At 36.9% G+C, this 24,506-nt stretch overlaps 1 protein-coding gene across 3 annotated transcripts in view; it reads left to right on the top strand.

The window, feature by feature from the left end:
• The first annotated feature begins 17,296 nt into the window (after window positions 1-17,296).
• The window catches only part of LOC101897340 (nephrin), a 58,051-nt gene continuing 50,841 nt past the window's right edge, over window positions 17,297-24,506 (top strand). For all 3 annotated transcript variants that reach the window (XM_011293249.2, XM_011293248.2, XM_011293250.2), the window contains exon 1: window positions 17,297-18,603. In XM_011293249.2, coding sequence (XP_011291551.1) covers window positions 18,549-18,603 — 55 coding nt within the window. In that variant the 5' untranslated portion in view covers window positions 17,297-18,548. The remainder of the gene's footprint in view (window positions 18,604-24,506) is intronic.

Consider the following 24,506-nt stretch of genomic DNA (forward strand, 5'->3'; position numbering starts at 1 on the left):
ACTGGGCCGATATTTGCACTAATGACTTAACACTGATACAAATACTAGGTTTTGTAAATTTTTAACAAAATCGGATGATCCTTTTTTGTTCTAAACGGTAAACTATGTTCTGTAGAAATGTTGACCTTTTGTGGGGGAGATACCAGAAGGAGTGAACCGATATTGCTCATCTCCGAACTCGATCTAAGTTTGATAATAATATTACTATGTACCAAGTTTGGAACAAATCGGATATTCACTTCGGGAGCTATCGTACTCACCAGACGGATGGACATCTCGAATCGACTCCAAATATTCTGAAATGGATTTGGTCCAAAAGGAACCTAAAGTCTAAAATAGTTATTTTGATGAGGCTCGTATTGGCCTTATCAAATGATATATACCCTCTTTAGCCATATGACTGAGGATATAACAAGTAAAAAAGCTGTAAGTTCGGCCGGGCCGAACATTTAATACCCTCCATCATTTGGTACAAATTTGGAAATTTCCAAAAAAATAAAATAAAATCCGTTAAAAATTCTGTTAAAATCCTAAAAACACCAAATGCCAATAAGACGACGTGGACCTGCATAGGCAACTTTTGTCATAAGTTATTACAATATTTAAATGCGAAACTTGAATAAAAATCTGTTATAGGGATACCGAATATAGGGAGTACCGTTATATGGGGGCTATACGAAGACGTGGACCTGCACAGACAATTTTCTGGCATGGGCTGTAGTATCCATTACGAACCTCACATGCGAAATTTGAAACAATACCGGTAAATAATGTCGCTAAAATTATCAAAATACCGAATATGGGGGGATGGTACGTTATATGGGGGATATACCAAGACGTGGACCTACATGGCCTATTTTCTGTTTTATCCTGCAGTATCTATTATGAACTTAAAATACCAAATTTGGAACGATTCCGTTAACTAATGTTGCTAAAATCATCAAAATACCGATTATCGTGGGTACCGTTATATGGGGACTATACGAAGACGTGGACCTTCAAAGATAATTTTCTGTCTTAGGCTGTAGTATCCATTTCGAACTTCAAGTGTCAAATTTGAAACAATTCAGGTGAATAACGTCGCTAAAATCATCAAAATACCGAATATCGGGAGGTACCGTTATATGGGGCCTACTGGCAAAATATACATGTGTGCAAAATTTTAGCCTTCTATCTCAATTTTTTTGAAAGATAGCGTGATTACAACAGACTGACAGACGGACATGGCTAAATCGTCTTAGAATTTTACGCTGATCAAGAATATATATACTTTGTTCGGTCTGACATAAGTATTTCGAGGAGTAACAAACGGTATGACAAAATTAATATACCCCCCATAGTATGGTGGATGGTATAAAAAGTATCAAAATGTAATCAATGTGAAATAGAAGAGATAAAGTAGTACGTATCTAATGCTACTAAATATTTAAATATACTAAAATGTGGATGTGGAACCAGAATTCTACACTTTGACATTAGAATCTTGACGTTCTGTACTGTTGGTGTAGAACATGAACGTAAGGTTTGGGAAATTTTGAATGAAGTTTCGTCTGACTGCGTTACATATTTTGTACAACAAGGACAAAACGACACGGCAATTTTATTACGCGTCCGATATGAGCTATAGACTTAAAATATTGTGCAAGAGGGTTTTTTGAAATTTCGTATTTTAAGGGTATCAATCATACAAAAAGTTCATACATCAGTGATCTAGAGCTTTCAAATATTGCACGATGGTCACTATTGCTAAGAATGGCTAGGATAAGGCGGATATTTGGGAATTCGTACAAAAGGTACTGTTATTGTGCGATCGGTAAGAGCTAGATGTTTAAAATTTTTCACGAGGGTAACTTATGTTGCAAAGAGGTGAAAAGTCGCAGGAAATTTGAAAATTTATACTTCAAAGTATAAATTTACGGAAGGGTGAGATTTTTTTAAAGTCCTACTATGGGAGGAACAAAAAGCACTTAAAGGTGAAACATTGTGGTGGAAATTTTAAGGCATTTTCATAGGGCTATCAGTGGAATAAATTGAAATATAATTCTTAATAAATGATAGATAAGAGAGAGCAAATCGGCATGAAATCGCTTCTGGTGCAAGTTGGTAAAATATATTTTAACATTTTGTAAATATTATTTACTGTTCTACAAATTCTACAAGATAGGAAGGTGTATTATATGGTATGATCGTTCTAAGTTCTGAATACGAAGGGTGGTAATTAGAATCTAAATGTTGATCAATTGAGAAGTTTGCATCGGTGAAAGTTTTTTTTCCTATGATTTTTAACGAAATATCAGGGATTTGCTAGTACTTTTAAAGAATGTTTTGCAGCTGCGAATTTGGAGATTTGCGTATTTACCCAGTTCTAGAAACCAAATCCCAAGATTAGGTATTGATTACATGCCAAATTTCGGCTCGTATTTTTGCGTCGACAACAACAATGCCATCTTAATATATCTGCAGTTCATCCATTTAGCAGCGGCGTATGCCAGCATGATAGCAACGAAAAAAGAACGAAGCGATCGATTTTAATTCATTGCCAGTGATGTGACTACGTGCTCTTTCATCCAGAAACCGTTTTTAATTGCGCCTACTGAACCAACACACAACCAACGAATGCAACAGATATAAGTACATGTGTGTGTATGTGTGTGCATGCATGTTGTGGGTCTGTACATTCACACAAACGGCGACAACAAGTGTACGGTCGGTCGGTCGGAAGGGCATGCATGATGAATGCCCACATGTGGGCACTTGTAGGATATGCTGCGGAGACGACGACGGCGGCAGCAGCAACGGCATGAGAGCTAACTAAAGCAAAAACAAAACAAAAGACCCACGAAGGCAAATAGCTCGGAATTGTTGGACGAACGGTCGGATGGCACCTCGTAATGCTGGTGCAAATACTAAATACTCTTGCACATGAACGAACCGAAATCCAGCAGAGAAATTCACACTACCTACGACTACGACTTGTGACATCAGCGGCAATTGTAAATACTAGAAACTGCAAGGGTTCATCGTGTGTCAAGTTCACCATCACCATCGGCAGCAGCAACAACAATGAAGCTACCAAAAATACCCATCGAGCTAAAAGAAGAAATATTAAATAAAAACAAACCATAAAACAAAAGACGAATTACACCAATTGACTGCTGCTGGTGCTGGTAGAACCCACCCAGCAACGATGATGCCGATATGTGACCTGTCTGTGTGTGTGGCTATAGTCAGTCTCTCTGGGCTGGTGTACATTCACACTTGCATTATTCTTAGACCCGGCCACGTACATAAATATCTGTATTGTGGATGTGTGAAATGGCAAAGTGGGGGGACCAAAGGGAAAATTTGTTGCACCATCACCCACGAATGGTGTGGCAAACAGAACAGCCTCCTCGTTAAGGGTTGCTGGAATAAAGAAAGAATTGTTTATATTTTGGAATTTTTTCTTCTTTTTCCTTCTTGTTCATTGCTGTATGGCTGTTTATGGCAGAGGTTAGGGCAAATGTCAAACCGTTCTTATTTGAATCAAAGGATAACAAGAGATTTTCTCTGTGCGATGACAATCCTCGCACACAAGGGGCACACTCAAACACACAGAGATGCACACACATCTTTCGGGTTCACACTTGAAATGTTGTTGCTACATGTGTGTGTGTGTTCTGATGTTTGTGTTTGGTTGGGTATCGGGTAAATGTTCGACTACTACTACCAGAGTCCAATCAAAATGCCAAATTTAAAACCCATAGACATGGACCTGACAATCATTTATGCTAAAAACAATTGAGTTATTTTTAGCCGGTCAATGGCGACAAAAATGTTTTCTAAAATCCGAGACTGTTTCAATGACCCAACGGAGCGGTAGTGTCTGCTGCCTGGAACATGGATCGAACACATTAAATTTAGTTCAAATTTCATGTTGTTAACACTGCCAGTCTAAACAACATTGACAAACAATGAATGACATTCGGCATAATCAACATGTGAACAAGAACAAGTTCAATAGACCGGTTGGTGTAAAGATAATAATTCGGTTAGGAAAGGTCCATCGGTAGAAGTGGAGCGGTTGGCTGGCTGGCTGACTGGCTTCTCTTCCGTTATTCAAATATCGAATGGAATTTGTAATTGTAATGTTTTGCTCATACCAACAAGGCAGTCAGATTGAATGTGTTGTAGTTTTAATGTTGGACAGAATGAAATTTATCTTTAATAGCATTTAGAAGTTCGGAATCACTGATGAGCGATATAGGACAAAACTTTATCATTCGGCTATCATCATAGTAAAAAGAAGCTCATTTTTGCTCTAAGTTTTCTATTGCATTGATTTCGCCACTAACACTAACCTGTGTCTCATGTTAATGAGTTCTGTACAGTGTCAGAACAAATGTTCGATAACCACCACAAGTTTTAAATCAAGTTTTGGCAAGGACAGTAGCGACTTTGTTCTCTTCTCCGAGATTATGAGCCAGATTCTTATGGAGATGCGTCCATCCATTTTTTTTAATTCCCTCAGAGTAGAGTCTATGAATTTCCTGTAAGAAGTGGCACAGCAGTCTCGTTGCCTGGAATATTGTAATGACTAGGAAGCAAAAAGAGCTTGATGGGCAACCCAGTGTTTTCATAGGATCTCGTGCAGTCCAAAACGACCCTAGACTTAATGGTAGAAGAGTGTAAGGCTTTCAGTGCTGTTTGGCTACAGTCGTTTCTAAGCTTGTAGGATTCGCGAACATTACGAGTGTCACAGAGGACACCAGCTTCCGTTGCGCATTTCGACTTTGAACCGTCGTATAAACAGGTATGCTGCGGAAAGGCGGATTGTTACGGACCTGGGCGTCCTTGACAGGTATGTGGATGTCAGGTGGGTCAAAGCTAAACCGTGGTGATACATAATCACATGTGTTGGCTTTCACTCTCACATTCCTTCCACGCCCTAAGATCGTAGAATGTTCAAAGGATTGACTGCGCCGTTGGTTTAGTTCTCTGAGTCGAAGTGCACACCTAACTGTAGGGTGTCCAGTGCAGTTTGAGGTGTGCTCTTGAAGGCACTCGTTATTAGTGGGGATGCGGCCAGAGTAATGGTGATAGAACACCACCATGCGGCGTGGCCCTGGTGACCGATTTCCTGGCGGATATTTCCCCAATGCTTGAGTTGATAATTCTGGTACTAAGCATGGTATCAACTAAATTTACGAGGGGTTGGGGTATCCTAAGTCTTAAAAGGGGAAATGTGAATGGATTCGAGTATAGTACCGGCATGTGGGAGGGGCAGAGACCAGCTTTGACAATCTCTCCCAGAATTGGAGATATTGACGCCGAGACATGCTGAATCATGGCGGGAATAATGCCGTCTGCCCCTGGCGCTTTAAAAGTCTTGAATGTGGCTGTGGCTAATATATTATGGTACGTTAGGTGCAGGATGCACAGCTACCTTTGATTCGGCAGCTGATTTACTCGGAAACCATTGGCTCATTGTGTGATGCCTAGGAAGAATTAGTGATGATTCAGAATAAAAAAAGATTTGCCTAGCCGTAGTATGCTTTTAGCAGATCTATGGATGATGATCTGAGAAGAACGTTAGAGTTTCTATCTTCAACCTACGAAATAGTCTATGTCTCCTGTTTGATAACATCAACCGACTTGTTTCGTCTGTAGCTTTGCTGTATAATTAGAGTGCAATAAGTTTATTGCACTGGTATAGGAACTTGAAACAATTACGGCGAGTAATCATCACGAAAATACCGAACGAAGGAGGTGCCATTAGCCATTAGGATATTCAAATACGAAATTTGATACAATTCTGGTGAAAAGTGTGACACAAATCATCAAAATATCGAATGTCTGGAGGTACAGGTATATGGGGACTTAAGCAGAACTTGGATTATATTGATAGTTCTAAGAAGGGATGTTTCTAACATAATGGCAATTTACAGCAAATTCGGGTCACAATTGCTACTAAAACACCCAAAAAACCTTAAATATGTGGGTAAAATTATATTGGGGGTTATATCAAAACGTGGACCTATAAAGCGCATTTTCAATACCAAAAGTCCTGCAGACCTAATACACATCTGAGTAAAATTTTATCAACCTACTTAATTTCGTTCGGAAGATTCAGCGATTTCCACCGACGGACCGACAGACAGACGGCGGACATCGCTAAATCGATATAGAATTGTATGCTGATCAAGAAGCTTAATATACCCTCTATACATATAATTGTGGATACCAAAAGTACCATTTAGGTGGGAATGCTCAGAGACTGACAGACATCGACTTAGACTGTGATTTTATACAGGTATATTTCCTTTCCTTTAGCATATCACAAACAAATGTATAAAAGGACTCTTCTCTGTACAGCGAACTGTGTATGGGCCATCTAAAGAAATTTGCCTTATGGCTGAGTTTTTAAACCCCCACAATGCCAAACTTTTTATGGACCAAGAAAACTTTTTCCAAAAAGTGTCACAAAAATTGCAATTGGCTATCTGAAACTCATAACTACCTTAATTCGATGACGATGCAAATTCATTCTCTGGGTTACGGGTTAGTTTCGAAAAGTGTGATAATGTCATGCTAATTTTCACTTTCAATCGCGATGACCTTTGTATGTGTGCTCGCTCGCTCGTTCGCCTGCTCACGGCAATTGTGAATTGAAGTTTGCACTTTTCGTTGGTGAATTCCACTGCACACTGCAATCCATCTTGCCGTAGGGTGCTGAATCGACGGCACACACACACTCATACACAACCACAGCCGAGAACGAAACGAACACAGCCAATGTCGTCGATGTCGATGACGGTGATGAGTTGCCATCGCTATCACTTGTACAGCCAGTGCCAGTAGTGCTACCAGGAGTCCTGGTACTCCTGTTTGGGTTCTAATTTTTGTTGAACCCTGCCACCACATCTCCACTCCATATCATGGTCCGATTGTGCCTATGGGTAGTTTTGTGTGCTTGTGATTCGAGGCTATAAAAAATTACAATTGAATGTTGTTAGCGCGCGTGTTGACATCATGTGTTGCTGCTGTTGTTGTGCTGGCTGCCTGGCTGGGTTCTATTGTGTGTGTGTGGGGTGGTGTGTGTTTGTTCGTTTGCGCGGAATGTGTGTTTGTGTGTGCATAGTTTGGACCTTCTACGGTGCCGGGACGCGTCCAAAATGTCATGTTAAAGTGCGGTGCGGGTGGTTAATTTAGATTTAGAGCCCGAGGAAGAACAAGCAACCAATGGACGAAATGAAACCCAAAAACAAAAACAAAAAAAAAAAGAGTTGACATGAACTTCTATTGTTGTTCGTCATCACCACGTACACTTTTAGACACAAACATAAACACACACACGCACAAACATACACATCTCTCACACATCCTCGCCTGGCAGCCCTGAAATGGGTATCGTGGAGAAAAGTTGAAATCCCTTCAAGTGTTTAAATAAAAATGATTTACGCTGCGGGAGTTGGACTTTCGAAAATAAAAATTGCATTGATGGCTGTTGTTGTTGTTGCTCGGTCGGTCGGTTGGTTGGTTGTTGTGTTTTGAGGTTGCCGGCAATGAAATCTCGAATTTGTTTTGATATTAAATTCGTATAAAAATATTCCCCTTTCCCCACATCGTACAGCGACCCCATATAGACGAGTTGAAACCCCCATTTGTACTCATTATTTTGGGAGAAATTAAAAAAAAAACACACACACACAAATTTTATATATATTACATATCAGATTTAATGAAACGACCTATAGTCTTTGGCAGGCGGGGGGATGATGACGAATATGTCATCATTTTTGCTGCTGTTGTTGTTGTTGCTGCTGATGTTATTGTGTTGTTGTCTTTTAATGAGGAACGGCAGTAGCAGCAGGCGGCCTCAAGGATGACAAACTAAAAAAAAAATTCTTTATGAATTATTATTCCTCATAGATTTGTTTTGAAACATTCCTTGTCGGATGGAAATAGACACAGATTACAGAGATTAATATTATCAACAGCAGCAACAACAACGAAGAGAACTAAAGAATGAAAGAAACTTTAGACTAATGTTGGGTGTTGATTTAATTTTAGAAAATAGTTTGTGCTACCGTTTCCGAGCTATGGTGACTGGAACAAATCACTGACAATTTTTATCATTTATTTAATTATTGACATTTTCAGTTGGGTACACCTTAGAAAAGAAGGACAATAGTGTGATATAATGGAAAAGAGGTGTTTGAAGTATTTCTGTTTCTACTATACATACTGGCAACAATACGTGATAATATTTTTAGTGTCATTTATAAATCTACACTGTCATTATTAGATATAAAATAAATAAATGCGGAGGGTACAACATTCCCTAATTAAAACTCAAACCCAAACATGGTCTAGACTTTCATTAATAAACATATATACTGGGTGAGAGGAAAAAACTGCAACCAACTTCAGACTGCTGTCATTTCTAAGCCACTCGTCCAACAGCTGTTAAAATTATTCCAGTGACAGCTCATTATATTGTTTACATGCGTACTAAAGCATTTTGGTGAGAATTTTTTAAGAAAAAGTTATTCGAAATGGAATTCAAGCGTGATAGTGTGATTTCTTTATATTTGGCTGGAAAACCACAATTGGCTATCGTTATTGCACTCCAGCATTTAAATGTGAATAGATCTTTTGTGTCTCATTCCATCTCTCGTTACCGTGATACTGGTAACATAGACCGACGTCAAGGAAGTGAACGAAAAATGGCGCATGAGTGGAACATAAATATTCCATTCGGCAAATATTGAAAAAGGAGATCGGTGTAAGGCCATTAAAATTCCAAAAAGTGCAAGAAATTACACGGCAGCAGAAAGAAAATAGACTCAAAAGAGCTTAAGAGTTGCTTTGCTTGGCCAAAAGTGGTGAACTGCCAATCGTATTTACTTGCCAAAGAGGTCAGCTGAAAATGTCCACCTTCGGTTGGCCAACAGAACTCAAGCGCCGGCCATGGTGATGGTGTGGGTCGCCATAACAGCCGATGTTCGCTCTCCGCTCGTATAAATCGACCGTGGCATCAGAATAAATGTCGAATATTATCGCGAAACGATTCTGGAGGGTGTATTAAAACGTTGGGCACGCTAGCATTTTGGCCGCAGACCTTGGACATTCCAACAGGACTCAGCACGCACCACCCAAGAATGGTTACAAAGATTCCTTGAGGTTCCTCGCTTCACTTCCTGCGCACAATGGCCACCAAAATATTCGGATACCAATCCGTTGGACTATTTTGTCTGGAGTATTTGGAAAGCAAGGTTGGCACTAAAAAATACCAAAGTGTCGATCATCTCAAGCAAGTGCTCGCCGGGAATGGGCCAAAATACCGCAGAGCAACATTCGGGCAGTGTGTGACGGTTTCATTGGCCGTTTGAAGGCCATAATTCGTGCCAAAAGAGACCAATTCGAATAAATCTAAACATATTCTAAAATTTTATGATGTTTGGCTTTGTTGTAGTTTTTTTATCTCTCCCTGTACAGCCAATGACAGAAAATTGTTTGTTCTTCGTCTTGATATAGCCCCCATATAACGGTACCTCCCAATATTCAATACTTTGATGATTTGGCGACATTATTCACCGGAATTGTTTCAAATTTGGTATTTGAAGTTCGTAATGGGTACTACAGACTAAGCAAAAAATTGTCTGTGCAGGTCCACGTCTTCGTATCCCCCATATAACGGTACCTCCCGATATTCGGTATTGTGATGATTTTAGCGACATTATTCACCGGAATTGTTTCAAATTTGGAGTTTGAAGCTCGTAGTGGATACTACAGCCTATGAGTGAAAATTGTCTGTGCAGATCCACGTCTTCGAATAGCCCCAATATAACGGTACATTCCTATATTCGGTATTTTGATGATTTTAGCTACATTATTCACCGATTTTTTTATTCAAGTTTCGCATTTGAATTGGTTTATGACAAAAGTTGCCCATGCACGACCCTAATATAACGGCTACATTCGACATTTTAAAGATTTAACAGAATTTTTAACGGATTTTTTGTTTTTTGAAAATTGCCAAAATCGTTCCACATGATGGAGGGTATTCAAAGATCGGCCCGGCCGACACGTTTTAGAAGATATGACACTATAACTAAACATTGTTCAAAACCATATGAAATAACTATTTTCGCAATAAGTTATTAGAAAATGTTCGAAAGACCAAAACTATTTTATCAGCCAGCTCAGAAGTCGAGAGTAAATTTAAACTTCTCCCGGCTCAAGGACAATATGGAAAAATCCGCAATACAGACATTTTCGTCTGTCTCAGAACTTTTTGTTTCCAATGAAATCGAGCAGTTTTCTGAATGACAAATTATTGCTGTGAATATTCTGTGAGATAGTCTGGCTGTCATGAACTTTGAACCTTTATCCTCTAACCGAAGAAAATATTATTTACACACTATGTGTAAAAAATGAAAAAGAAGGCGTTGTTCTCTTCTTGCTCTTTTTGCAAAAAAAACAAAACAATTATTTATTTAAATATTTATAAAAGATTTATTTGCACAAGTGTAATACCGCAAAATATTGTTTTACAACACACCTACCTACCAACCTCCACACCTCAGACGGTTGCTAAGGATATCTGCTTGGAAGAGAAATTGATGTAAAATATTTATGGTCTAGACACGTTTTGGGGAAATACACACGCAACGCTTATGGTTAAAACCAAACAAACAAATGCCCATTTTTTTCTTTTGTTTGGAGCAAACAAAAAATCTCAAATTATTAAAATAAAATTTTTTGTTGTGTCCTTCGCCTTGTTTTACATTTCAAATTTTTTTTACTAAAAAATGCCCCAAGGAATAGCCACAGCCATGGGATTTAATTTGTGCATATCGAAATAATGATTTTGTATTGATTTTTGTTTTTTCATCATGGATTTTCAGGTATCTAATGTCAGTAATCAAGCAACATGTCCCAATGTGGGCCAGCTCGAATACTCCTCTTTCATTTCAAAGAAGATTTTTTATTATGGAAAGTATTTCAATATATTTAAAGTAAAAATCTCACATTTTGCGAAGTATAATTTTTCTTATTAAATATGTTTTGTAAATAGATTTTGTTTAATTTTGACAACGTTTAAGACTATTGCAATTTAGTAAATATGGTAAATGAAGTCTATCACCAAGTTGCAGTGTGGTTTTATGAAATTAATTGATTCAAACATCAATTTGACAATTCTGACTTATATAACCCAGAAAAGTACAAAACATAATATGAACTGGATGTCGGAAATTTCGCTATTAGGTGCATGTGTGGAAAAATTATTCAAATTGCTTCAAATTACGGAATTACGATGTTTGTGTCCGGCGTGGAGCTCTCGTTCGGGATGGTGAATATTTGAAGATAATCGAGAACTTATCGATTGTCTGCGGATTGAATGTAATAAGAAATTACGATGCTTGTTATCGGATTGACATCAATGTCCGGGAGGTAAGCGGGAACTTTAATGAATGGTCATCGGGCTGACGAGTGGTAGATATGACGATGGAGGTGGTTTGGATGTTGATATCCAGGGTTTCTAAGACAGGCTGAGGACTCGAGGTATAATAGTTACGCCAGATCAGCGTAATGATACTCGGAAGAAGATGTCCTGGTTGTCTTAGGTTGTTCAGTTTCGGCGGCTCACAGATCGGGAGGATCTGTCCATGCCTTCTAAAATGGATTGGGATTCATTCGGATTCGGCAGCTCACTGTGGAAATGTTCGGGAGCAGTTGTCCAGGCCTTCTGAAATGAACTTGTGGGACACCCTGCACCCGTCTCATTGTAAATCAACCCGAACACTATACAGGTTGAGATGAAAAAACTGCAACCAACTTCAGACTGCTGTCATTTCTAAGCCACTCGTCGGACAGTTGTTAAAATTATTCCAGTGACAGCTCATTGTATTGTTTACAAGCGTACAAAAGCATTCGATGAGAATTTTCCAGGAAAGAAGTTAATTGTGATGGAATTCAAACGCCGAAAAATGGCTCGTGAGCTAAACATGTCGCAATATTCCATTCAGCAAACATTGAAAAATGAGATCGGGGTAAGCCATTGAAATTCCAAAAAGTGGAAGAACTTACAACGCAACAGAAAGATAATAGACTCCAAAAGAGCCAAAGAGTTGCTTCACTTGGCCGAAAGTGATGAACTGCCGAATTTGGTTTTCTCCGATGAGAAAATATTCGCTGTCCAGCGGTTTGTAAACAAACAAATTGATCGTGTTTACTTGCCAAAGAGGTAAGCTGAAAATGTGCACCTTCGGTTGGCCACCAGAACTTTAAGCGCTGGCCATGGTGATGGTGTGGGCCAGCGGATGGTCGCTCTCCGCTCATATTAATTTACCGTGGCATTAGAATAAATGCCGAATATTATAGCGAAAGTATTCTGGAGGGTGTATTAAAGCCTTGTGCACGCAAACATTTTGGCCTTGGACATTTCAACAGGAGTCAGCACCATCGCACTCAGCACGCGCCACCCAATAATGGTTACAAAATGAGGTTCCTCAAAATCTCCGGATACCAATCCGTTGGACTATTGTGTCTGAAGTATTTTGGAAAGCAAGGTTGGCACTAAAAAATATCAAAGTGTCAATCACCTCAAGCAATCGGTTCACCGGGAATGGGCCACAATACCCATTTGATGATATTTCCGACATTTTTTGCTTTCATTCAATAAAATTAAAAAAAAATGTAAAAATTATGGCTTTTGACTTTGTTGAAGTTTTTTTATCTCACCCTGTATGTGACTGGCATTACCAAGTGAATGAGAATTATTTGCTTATGCGGTAAACGAGGTATTGCCGAAAGCTGAATTGTCAGTTACTCGAATTTAAATTAAATTTGGTTATCCAATCTTAGAGCTTAAGTTCGACTGTCCTTACGAATCCCATATCATGTGCTTCTTAGTTCAAAGAAACAAAAAATCAATAATCTGAAATGTGGCATTATATTACTAAATTTGAATACTTTGTCAAAATATAATGGAATTTCATTTCGCAATTAATTATGAAAATATATCACTTCTGTTAATCTCAAAAAAAAAATTGTTTCTTCATTTCGTGTGCTGTATTTACTGTATTTACCATTCCCATATATAAGAAATGTGTATTTCAAACAAAGTATCGCATCAGTTCTATTTGTGTACACATCTCACGAGATTGGTATACCATCTTTGTCAAAGAAAAGTCGCTAAAAATCCCAACTGCTTCTGTATGGGTAAACCTTATTTACTTTTTTGCACGAATCCTGGTCTGTTTACTACTAACAATGCTTTTTGCGCCATTATCTTCCAGTCATTTTTCTAATAATATAACCTGTGGTTACCTGTGCGTGATCTCCGATGGAAAAATCGAAATTTCCCACAAAATTGTCATTTGTCATTGGCAGCGTTTCCTTGTAGTAGGCCAGCTCTAATGTCAACGCACACATCATTCGCCCCGTTGTAAAACCATGCGAATCCATTGTGAAGGTTATTGCTTCCCTCGTTCGTACGTGATCAATAATGCAGTTCTTATGATTTTAACAAGGAGCATAAGAAGAAGCCAACTTCGATTAGCCAGCCTACAACACCTAAGGAAACGGATATGTGCGCGATTAATGGCGATGACGACACGTTCACATCCAACCGCACACACACACATTCGCAGTTGAATACGAGAATTTCCGTTTCGTTGATCCAACATAGATCGGCATGAAGCTGTTTTGTCGGAACTATTTGAAGTTAGCTGGCTCTAAGACAATTTTACGCCTCATCATACTTGTAGTCAATTGTCGTGGAAATGTTTTCATTTTAGATTCCTTTATTGGAATCTATTATCCTCTGGGTTATTAATGGTAATTTTCAACGGGAACGTGCTGACACAAATGATGAGAATAACACCACAACACAAAGTTTACTTGGTTTGGTTGGATGCTGGGGACCGAGGTTTGAAGTTATATTTTATTGTTCGACGATTGTTTCTCAACCATGTTGGTTAGATATCTGGCTTTGTCGTTGTTGTTCTCCGAGCATTTTCTCTTTACTCTCTTCAATGAAATCGTTTAATTTCGAAAATAAGTTTCTCTTCTTTTAATGGCTGAATATGTTTGGGTAACTTTCGAAGTTTTTTTTGATGGCGTTTGCTCTTAAACATTTTTGTTTGAACAAAGCTTAACAATATCTGATAAATTTTTAATTTTTGACGAATTTTGTTGAATAAATAATATTTCTTGGTATGACGTTCCATGAGATGTCGTTTCAAACCGACGCAACTCTTGAGGCTTCAAGAAAAATTATGTTTCAGACAGCTAAGTCTTCTTTACACTTTTGATTAACATTGCTCTCAGATATTAGTATAATTAAGTAAATAACAAGAAATAAATAAATAATAGATAATTAAGAAAGTATAACCAAATAAATAAATATGTAAATAAAAAAATAATTAATAACTAGTTAACTACAAAAATAATATGCAAATAAATTAATAATTAAATACTTATGTTAGTATAAAAAATATAAGTAAATAATAAATGAATCGATAAATAAGTAAAGTATACCTATGCTGCCATTTGCTAGTATTTTCATGACTGAGTGTCTTACTGAAACGGCTGAAGCTGGAATTTTAAAACTTTGGGTGAGGGTCCACCCTAAGGCGTAGGTGCGAGATAAGGCTCGGTATTTAGGAAATTTTTATTAGAAGGTTACAAAAGGATGAAATTATCCTTCATATGGTACCATTTTCATTGGGCTGCGGATAGAGTTAGAATTATGGATTTTGGAACTAGTTCCAAATATTATTATTAAATTTGGTGCACTATGGGTGAATGGATGGAGGTGGAATGTTTTGAGAATGGGTAAAATAAGTGTACTAAATTTTACCGCATTTGGCATGAAGTAGAAGAAATTACGAATTTAACTGTAAGTGTCACTGCGGGATAAAAAATGGAAAGGTTTTGGAAATGCGTGCTATTAAGTATGTAAAACATACTAAGTTCGGTATGGAGTATATGATTACTATAAGTGCTTGACTTCTAAATAAGGAGGTGAAATTGGAAATGCCTAGTATATACAGGTTGAGATAAAAAAAACTGCAATAAAGTCAAACGCCATAATTTCTACGTTTTTCTTTAAATTTAATTAAATGAAAGCAAAAAAATGTCGTAAATACCATCAAATTTTACAAAAAGTTTAGATTTGTTCGAATTGGTCGCGTTTGGCACGAATTATTTCATTCAAACGGTCAATGAAACCGTCACACGCTGCCCGAATGTTGTTCTGCGGTATTTCGGTATTGTGACCCATTCCCGGCGAAGAGCTTGCTTGAGGTGATCGACACTTTGGTATTTTTTAGTGCCAACCTTGCTTTCCGAAATACTTCAGACACAATAGTCAAACAAATTGGTATCCGGAGATTTTGGTGGCCATTGTGCGCTGGAAATGAAGCCAGGAACCTCATTTTGTAACCATTCTTGGGTGGCGCGTGCTGAGTGCGATGGTACTGAATCCTTTTGGAATGTCTAAGGTCTGCGACCAAAATGTTCGCGTGCCCAAGGCTATAATACACCCTCCAGAATATTTTCGCGATAATATTCGGCATTTATTCTGATGCCACGGTCGATTAATACGATCGGAGAGCGTCCAACGGCTGTTATGGCGGCCCACACCACCATGCACTTTTTCAGCTGACCTCTTTGGCAAGTAAACACGACCACTTTGTTTGTTTACAAACTGCTGGACAACAAATGTTTTCTCATCGAAGAAAGCCAAATTCGGCAGTTCACCACTTTCGGGCAAGCGAAGCAACTCCTTGGCTCTTTTGAGTCTTTTTTGTTTCTGTTGCGGTGTATGTTCTTGCACTTTTTGGAATTTCAATGGCTTTACCCCGAGCTCATTTTTCAATATTTGCCGAATAGAGTATTGCGCTATGTTCAGCTCACGAGCCATTTTTCGGCCACAGCGACGCGGGTTTCGATCAAGTCACTTCGTTACTTTTCGAACCATTTCTGCTGATGTTGCTGTTTTGTTTTCGTCCACTTACTTAACGTCGGGCTAAGCTACCAGTATCACGGTAACAAGTGATGGTACGAGACACAAAGATTTATTCACATTTAAATACTGGAGTGTTGTAACGATAGCCACTTTTGGTTTTCCAGCCAAATTCAAAGAAATCAATGCTTTTGTACGCTTGTAAACAATATAATGAGCTATCACTCTGTATACTTTAAAATAATTCTTTTAGACAATATGGGCGTTACACAAAGTCGAGGACCTCTATGTTCCGAATATCAGAAGATACCGTTATATGGGGACTAAAATTGTGACAAAAACGCCCATAGTATCTTAAATCTGGAAGAACAGTTGCATTGGAGGCTACACAAAACGTGGACCTATATGGTTCATTGTCAATACCAAAAATTCTTGTACGAAGAGGACAGCTGATAACTTAAGCCAGTAAAAAAGCTATGTATGTAGCTGCATCTTAAGGGAATGTTTTGAAGTGAAGAAATGTCCTCGTTTGGATTTTTAACTTTGTTCTGCTGTTTCCACAAATAATGGAAATTTGAATATAACATCCAAATTTCTTAAGATATATTGAGTTTCAAAGGCTTCAAAACCCTTTGACTTAATTTTAAGTTGACACCTTTATAACTCGATGGCGAATCAATACTATAGCCATTTATAAAATATCAAAGCAACAATACAGTCTCTTTTGAAAAATAAAAATAAAGAACATATCTCAGTATTGAGCGCCAATACCTTTGTATATTAAATTTTTCTTAAAAAATATTTATTTTCAGAAATGGTTTACAAAAATGTTTAGATATCCAGATTATTTAATAATTGAGCCCCATTTGTTGTTCCATAATAATTCATTTAAGACGAAATACCATCATTAGTGAAATTAACAAACATCAACCCTGTTGCTGTTTGCCATCAAACCAAGCGTAATAAGTCAAAAATGACATTTAGTTCAACGGCTGTCTTAAAAACAAGAATTTCTTTGTTAATATTTAGTTATTTGACTATGGTATGACGTTGCAGTTGCTTTCGAACCTTTAAGCTTCGAACTCACATTTCGAACATGATGTTGGTATACCCTCTAGCAAGTAAGTATGAAACACACCATCAATCCGAACCCAAGGCAATAAATAAATGTGTATCTTCGAGATACATTACCTGTTAGTCCGTCATACACTTGTGTGTATGAGTGGCCGTGCAACACATGCACCACACAACATAAACACAACATGCAACAAATAAACATTACTGCCCAATGATGAATGCCAAGCAAGAGGTTCGTTGGTTTGTTTCTGGTAGAAGGCATCAAACGTTAAATACATCTCGAACGTTTAACACACATTCAACGGATTGTCGTCGTAGTCGTCTCGCGTTCTTAACACACCGGACCAAGAACCAAACTCCCATCCATCCATCATTGGCTTGTGGTGGAAAACAAAAACATTGAAGCGAAGCAGAGCAGAGGGAACCTGAAGTTGCGTTCGGGTGTGTGTGAGTTGGTTGCTTGTGTGTGCTAACAAACTCCGGCTGCGACTGCGGCTCTGTGTCGTCACAAACTTCAATCCCATCAGTTGAGTTTTAACTTCGAACTGGCTATGTTGGCCTTTGGCATAGAAGCGCACCGCTGAGATAGATAGTAGATCTGTTCTGCTTATTTTCGATTTTCCAAAAGAGTGGGTTTTTGTGAAAACACCACCAAAGCGATTTCAATTCGATAGTCTGTTTGTTTTGTTGCCAGTGACTTGAATTGACTGTTACACCAATCGACCGGTTTTGTGTGTGATTTGGTAACAAGTGCTAAACTCTAACATTTTTAAATATTGAAAGGCCGGAATTAATGGCCTGGCTTTGTGTTCGTGCGTATTTACGTGGGTTAAAAGCCCGCTCGTAATGGCCCTAAGAGCCCAGTTGTGTGTGGATTGAAAAAAAAAAAGATTTTTTTTTAACTTTGAAGAAGAATAATAAAACATAATAATTGGTGTGATGATATGATAATGCTAACGAAAGCCAAAAACAAAACAAAAAGCGAACGACAAAACAAATCAATGAATCGATGAATGAATTTTATGAATGAATGAACAAAATCGACGTGAATTCAAAACGAATAATTAAGTAAATATTCGAAAAGAAAAAAAATACGTTGGCGTTAGCACTCCATGGCAAGCCAGTGAATTGAAAAGACAAACAACATTAGTTTTTTGTGACAAAAGAAAAATTTCAAAAAATAAATAAAAGTGCTCTAATTTTTCCTGCAATCAATCCAATAACAAAAAAATATATATGGAACCTCTCCAATACAATTGAAAGTGAATTTACCACAACAAAAACAACAATATGGTCGTTCTAGCCATTTAAGGAATAAACTTGTTTTTCACCAGAAAATCCTTAGCAGAGGAGAAAAAAGGGAGACATAATTGAACCCACAAAAAAATACGAACAAAAAAACTTGATCTCCTTCAGTTGCTGTCGTCGTCGTCGTTGTTGCCTGGTGCTTGAACTAAGAAAGACATTCAGTTTGTTTGCCACAGCAGCAGCTTGCAACATTTAATGCCACAAGATGCATCTGCCGTTAACACATTTTCGGATAACTTTGACATTTACGTTGCTAGCGGGTAAGTCATAACATAACTTGTATCAACTCCACATGCAGACAAACGAGCAGATGGACAGACAGACGGACAGACGGACTAACAGATGAAATTCAAGTCAACAGAGTATTGCCAAAGCTCAAATTGCTGGCTAGCTCTCCTCCTGCTGCTGCTGCTGCTTAAACCCGGTGCCCATTGTTGCATTGTGTTGATATTTTGAGCAGACAGGCCAGACAAATGACACCTTCCTGCCTTCGCTTGTTGCTCCCCTTGAGTCCTAACTTTGTTCGTTGTTTGGCTGGCTGGCTGTTTGGTTGATAAGTCGCTTGTCTGCATTGCATATGCGGCATTTGTTTCCTTCTCATGTTGTTTCTGTTGTTGTTTTTGCTACTGCTTCTTTAAGCCATTATATTGTCATTATTCTTTGTTGGCAACGTTAGCAGCAGGCGGCAGAAGCTTTATTCTCACTTTTTGTCCTACTGCCGTCTGTCTGCCTCTCTGTCCGTCCAACGTTATTGTGGTTAACTCAGGGCCTTTTGCCACCAGAAGGGGATACTTCTGTCTAAGTAACAAAAACGCATTAATTTGTATAAAATTATGACCTTTTACATACTACGTACGAACGTACTTCGTAAAACAAACCATTTTCGTTGACGATGGCCAGCCAGTGCCTTGCGATGAGGGTCGTCAGCGGCACCATCACCACCACCACCATCTTTGTCATCATCATCATCACCATCAGCAGCAGTTTTTCAATTTGTATGGGCGGCAAATGTATGATTCGAAGGAAGTTGGTCTTGGCACGTTGTCGGTGTGTGTAGGTGTTGTTACAAAGCTTAACGGAGAAGAAAAAGAAGAAGCGTCTAGCTGTTGTCTTTACAACTAAGAAATTGTTTTTTTTTTTGCGTTAAACGCTAAATTTATTTTTAAAAATGAGTTTTTAATAGAACTTTATGAAAATGAAGTAAATCGAAAAACAAATGCAGTGCGCTACCTGTTACACCGCCAAGGAGAGGGGGTGGGGGAGGTTTGTATGTAACACCGAAATAAAATAGGAGTTACAATACTTGACTAGCTTAGAGCATCAAAATAACTGAAAGACGAACTTTTTACCGTTTGGATTTTGTTCAAATTATCTTGACTAGTCAAATTCGACTTCATTTCATCTTCAATTTCGATTAAGGTGGATTAACTGGCATCTCATTTTTAAAGCAATAAGTAGTGGTTTTACAAAACCCCAAATGCCTTGAACTAAAAAAAGCAGAAAAATAATATTTTCTTTTTGGGATTGAGTTTGCTTCTCTGGCTTTTTGTCGTCATCAAGAGTTTAGCTGAGTTTTGTTAAAAGTGAGCAAAACAAAATTCCCAATTATTTCCACAATATAGTCGCTAAAAAGCTCTTTTATTTGGGGGAAAATGTTGCCCCATATATATTTAACAATAAATAGCTGAAAAATTAAACCATTTGATATAAGGTCCAAATTCTTGCATTCGATATCGACAAATTTGTGTACTGCATTCGTGTACTCGCATTTAAGATAAATAAGAATGTATGATTGAAAAAAAAAACTGGGATTAACTCAAACATCCAATATTCGAATATTTTTTATGAGAAACCCAAAAACCTGTTCCATGGATCACAGCATAATTTTAACCCTTTTGAAGATCATTTAGTTTTTGTTTTTTATTCTTTCTTTGAAAAAAATGTACAAGAATTGATCCGATCCGGTTGTTCCGATTTGATCTTATTTTTCAAAGCACATATATTAACTATTTTTTTTGTGGACAGACTTGATTTTTTCATAGGAAGTAGTATCCATTATGAACTCCAAATACCAAATTTGAAATAATTCCTGTGAAAAGCGTCATCAAAATATGGAATATCTGAAGGTACAGTTATATGGGGACCTATGTACATATGTAGACAGTTCTACATGCTGGAAACACAAACCGCCATTGCTGAACCGTTATAGGGGGTTTTTTTACCTAAACCTGGACCAATTGGCCCATTTTCAAGTCCTGCAGACAATAAAATACATCTGAGTAAAATTTGGTGAACAGACGGGCATAACTAAATCAACATAGAATTTATTTTATACTGATCAAGAATATACATACTTTGTGGGGATTAAAATGTATATTTCGAGGTTTCACAAACGGAATGACAAACTTATGGTTGAGGGTATAAAAATATTTGAAAAGGTGTTTTTTATGAAAAAATTAAATTGAAATCGAAGACTTTACCACACACAGTCCGATCTCAAATATACACGAAGGGGTTCATCGGTTGCACAACATTTATATTTCATAAAAAAAAATATTTTGCAATTGATTTTTTTTAATTTTTTTCGAACCCCTTTAAAGGTCGCCAAATATATGGAACTAATTTTTTGTTGCAAGTTCGAACCAAAACATAGAATTTTTATTTTTGTTGGCATAGGAAGAGGATTAAACATTATAAATTTAATTGTGGTTTTTAAATATTACTTTAAGTCTCTTTGTTGTACCCCCAGAACGGTGGGAACCATTGACGCTTTTGGCTAGTTTTGTAAAAGCGATTCGTTTGATAGAAGTTGTAACAACCTTTACTTTTTTTTAATTTAAATTAAAATAACCCGGATTTTTTTTTAACAATGGGATATAGTCCTAATTCGAATAATTATTCATAATTCTTATGGGAACGTTTAGAAAAACGTGGAAAGTTCAGTATAATGTGTAGTCTGTATAACAGTATCTTCTGCCAAAATGTGGAGGTCAAAAACCTACCTATATGAAGTATTACCTATCTAAAATAATATTACTGTTTTATATAGTTTTCTAGTAAATCTGTACAGTTTCGTGGTTTAAAATCTCGAAGTAGGTTAGAAAGGGGGCCCTACATTATGTTTTCCACCCTAATGTTTTTGAAAGCTATTTTAAGATTTCGAACAATACATAATACAAATAGGCTTCAAAAAATAAATAAATAAATAAAGTAATATAAATATTGAAATAAGCAAAACAATATGTAAACAAAAAATAAATAAACATAAAACAAAGAATAAAACATTAAAACAAGTCAATAATAAATTAAAAAATAAATTAATTAAAAAATAACATTTAATTATTAACTTGTGGTAAAATACTTTATTTCTTCATTGATGATGAGAGCGCATTCGTGGTTTTCAAAATACATTGGCAAATGGACCCTAGTATTAAGGATTATACCCACTCCCCTAATCTATTCCAATACAAGATAGCCGCTTCATCTCAAAGACCCCGTATAAATATAGGTTCAGGCATGATGAGGTACCGCTTCATTATCCATATTTTCAAAAAAACACAGTTTTTTTTCTTAACGTAGCACCCTGTCCAGCCATAACGCCTCTATTAAAACATTTAAATTTTTAACAAATTCAAACTCACCTTCAAACATTTCCCTGTGACATTTAATTCAAATGCAATTTTTCTTCAGTTTTAATTTTCACAAATAGTTTTGAAGCTAGTCTTTTTTTACATTGTGCATAGCCTGTAGTTTTTGTGCTAAAAGTAATTTCCCAAAAAAAAGACGAATAATTTCAATTATTAATTTTTAACAATGCTCGACTGACTGCCTGTCGGTTTTTAGTTTTGCTCCATTTTCCCCGCATATGGTTTTTATGGGGATTTCTGCTGTTGGCCTGACATACGTGAGCAATTTAATTCTATTAAAATTAACAAATTTTCTGATAGGTAAGCTTTGTGGTGCGGAAAGAGTTTTTCCTTTTTGGTTCTGGGAAATCGTAAAAACTATAAATGTTGTTGTTTTTCTATTTTGGTTGCTGTATTTCTTTAGCTATTTTTCTGCCATATTTGTGTACGTGTGTACGTGTGTGCATTCGAAACAAAACATATGAGATTGTTGGAGAAAACCCATTGACAAAAACAATAACAACAACGAGAAAACCGAGTGAAAAATATGCAAAACTCCTAACCAGGGTTCATGACATTATTATCGGCTTTTGAGTGCTGTGATGTTGCCACACCAACACACAATTGCCATGCTGCTCCTCATTGGGCTGGATGCTGTTTCTGCTGCTGCCGTGGCTGCCACCGCATTTCGCATTTGGATGCACAGAAATATTTTTGCACTTTGTCTGCCAGCTATTGATGTTGTTTTTCGCCACACAATATTTACTTTTTTCCCCTCTGTTTGCTGTTATGTGTATTTAATAATTCAGTTGTTTTTGTTGTGGAATGTGTTGTAGTTGTTGTTGCAGTTGCTGCTGCCGTTATTATTACCACCGATCAAATGTTGGCATTTTAAAAAAGTTTGCACCCTGGGCTATGTGAATGACAAAGGTAAATAAAAATGTATTTTTATGGCGGAAAAGTTTTTAAATGTAAACCAAAAACAAAACAAAAAAGAATTGAAAAGTTAAAAACCCTAAATTATAATAAAATTAAATTAAATAAGGTTGGCGTTTTTCCAATTAAAACCCTTGGTGTTGGGAATTTTGTTTTTGGGTGTAATGACAAATTCCAAAGGGCCACTTATCATAGTTTCCACCTCAACCAAATTTCCAATTAATTTGTTTTTTTTTTTTATCTGAATTACAACAACAATCGAAAAGAAAACAAATTTAAATCTTATTTTGCAAAGAAATTCTTTATTTTCCAAATGTTATCTTGTGCGGCTTAAATGTTTAGGAACTTATTTATTTGAGGCTTTATCACTCATGCCCTGCCAGGCCTGGAGGGTCGTCTTCGGTGTCTCTTTCGAATTTATTTACCAACTTCTTGGCAAAGTTTTAATCTGGTTTTGGTAATTGTTAATTTGATTTTTTTGTACAATTTTAATTTTCTTTTGACAGTCGGGGTAATACTCTCTTCCCTCTCTCCATCTCCGCCCCCTGACTTTAGTTGAGCACGTGTAGAAATTTGAAATTAGAAAATTGTTTTTCTAAATACTTGACGTGGTGTTGTTTATTTACAAGATTTTGGTTTATTTTTACAATGTCAACACTTTGCCAGGACATTTTTCTTTAACTAACTTCTTATTCTTCAAATATCTGGGAAATGCAAGGCCATGTGAGTGTGCGTCTGTGTGTGTTTCTCTGAATCCTTGAAGGGCGTTATAATTCAGTGAATGTCACACATGTTGTTCATATGACACTCTCATTCATATTGGGTTTTTGGCCTGGGTAAGCAAATGTGTAAGTGTGTGTGTGTGTTTAGTTTTTGTTTTCCTGTAACGAAAGGATTTGAAATGTCCTTGAGAGTGATGAAAGATCTAACAGATATTTGTTTATGTCAAATGCATGCCACTGAATTGTTTTTTTTTTCTGGTTAGTTTTGACTCGAAATATATTCATAGTCTGAAAGTAATTGAATAGTTTTAAAGAATGTGTTTTTTTTTCTATCTTCTCTTCTATAAAACCATTTAGTTTTATTTATCAACTTGAAGTAGTTGTTAACTAGAATATTCTATCAGAAATTTATATATTTGGAAGTCAAATATGGACATATGTATGTTTAAAAATATACAAAAAGTTCAGTGGTTTATTTTTGTTGTTATTTTGATGAAAATGAAAAAAAAAAACATGGAGTAAATATTGGCAGAGCGAGAGGTTTTAAAGGTTCTAAAAAATTAATGGAATATTTTATTATTCGTCAAGTATTCGAATAACAATTAATGGTAGGTCTTAGGTTGGCATAACAAAGTCTCAATGGGGTTGGCCGTTCCTAATGGCAGTTGCTCCGTACTGAGTAAGTTCGTTATAGAATAGTTCGACTAAATATTGTATAGGTTTAAAACGGTATATTAATTTGTATTATAATTATTAATAATAGGAGTGTACTTAATAATATGTACAAACCAAAATTGTCCGAAACTTCGAAAATGCTCTCAGTAAGAATTATCCATTGTAAGCTGATGGAAAATCAGCTGTGTTGCAGCTGATGTGAAA

The sequence above is a fragment of the Musca domestica genome, unplaced genomic scaffold, assembly GCF_030504385.1.
Source record: "Musca domestica strain aabys unplaced genomic scaffold, Musca_domestica.polishedcontigs.V.1.1 31, whole genome shotgun sequence".
In the NCBI taxonomy this organism is placed as follows: Eukaryota; Metazoa; Arthropoda; class Insecta; order Diptera; family Muscidae; genus Musca; species Musca domestica.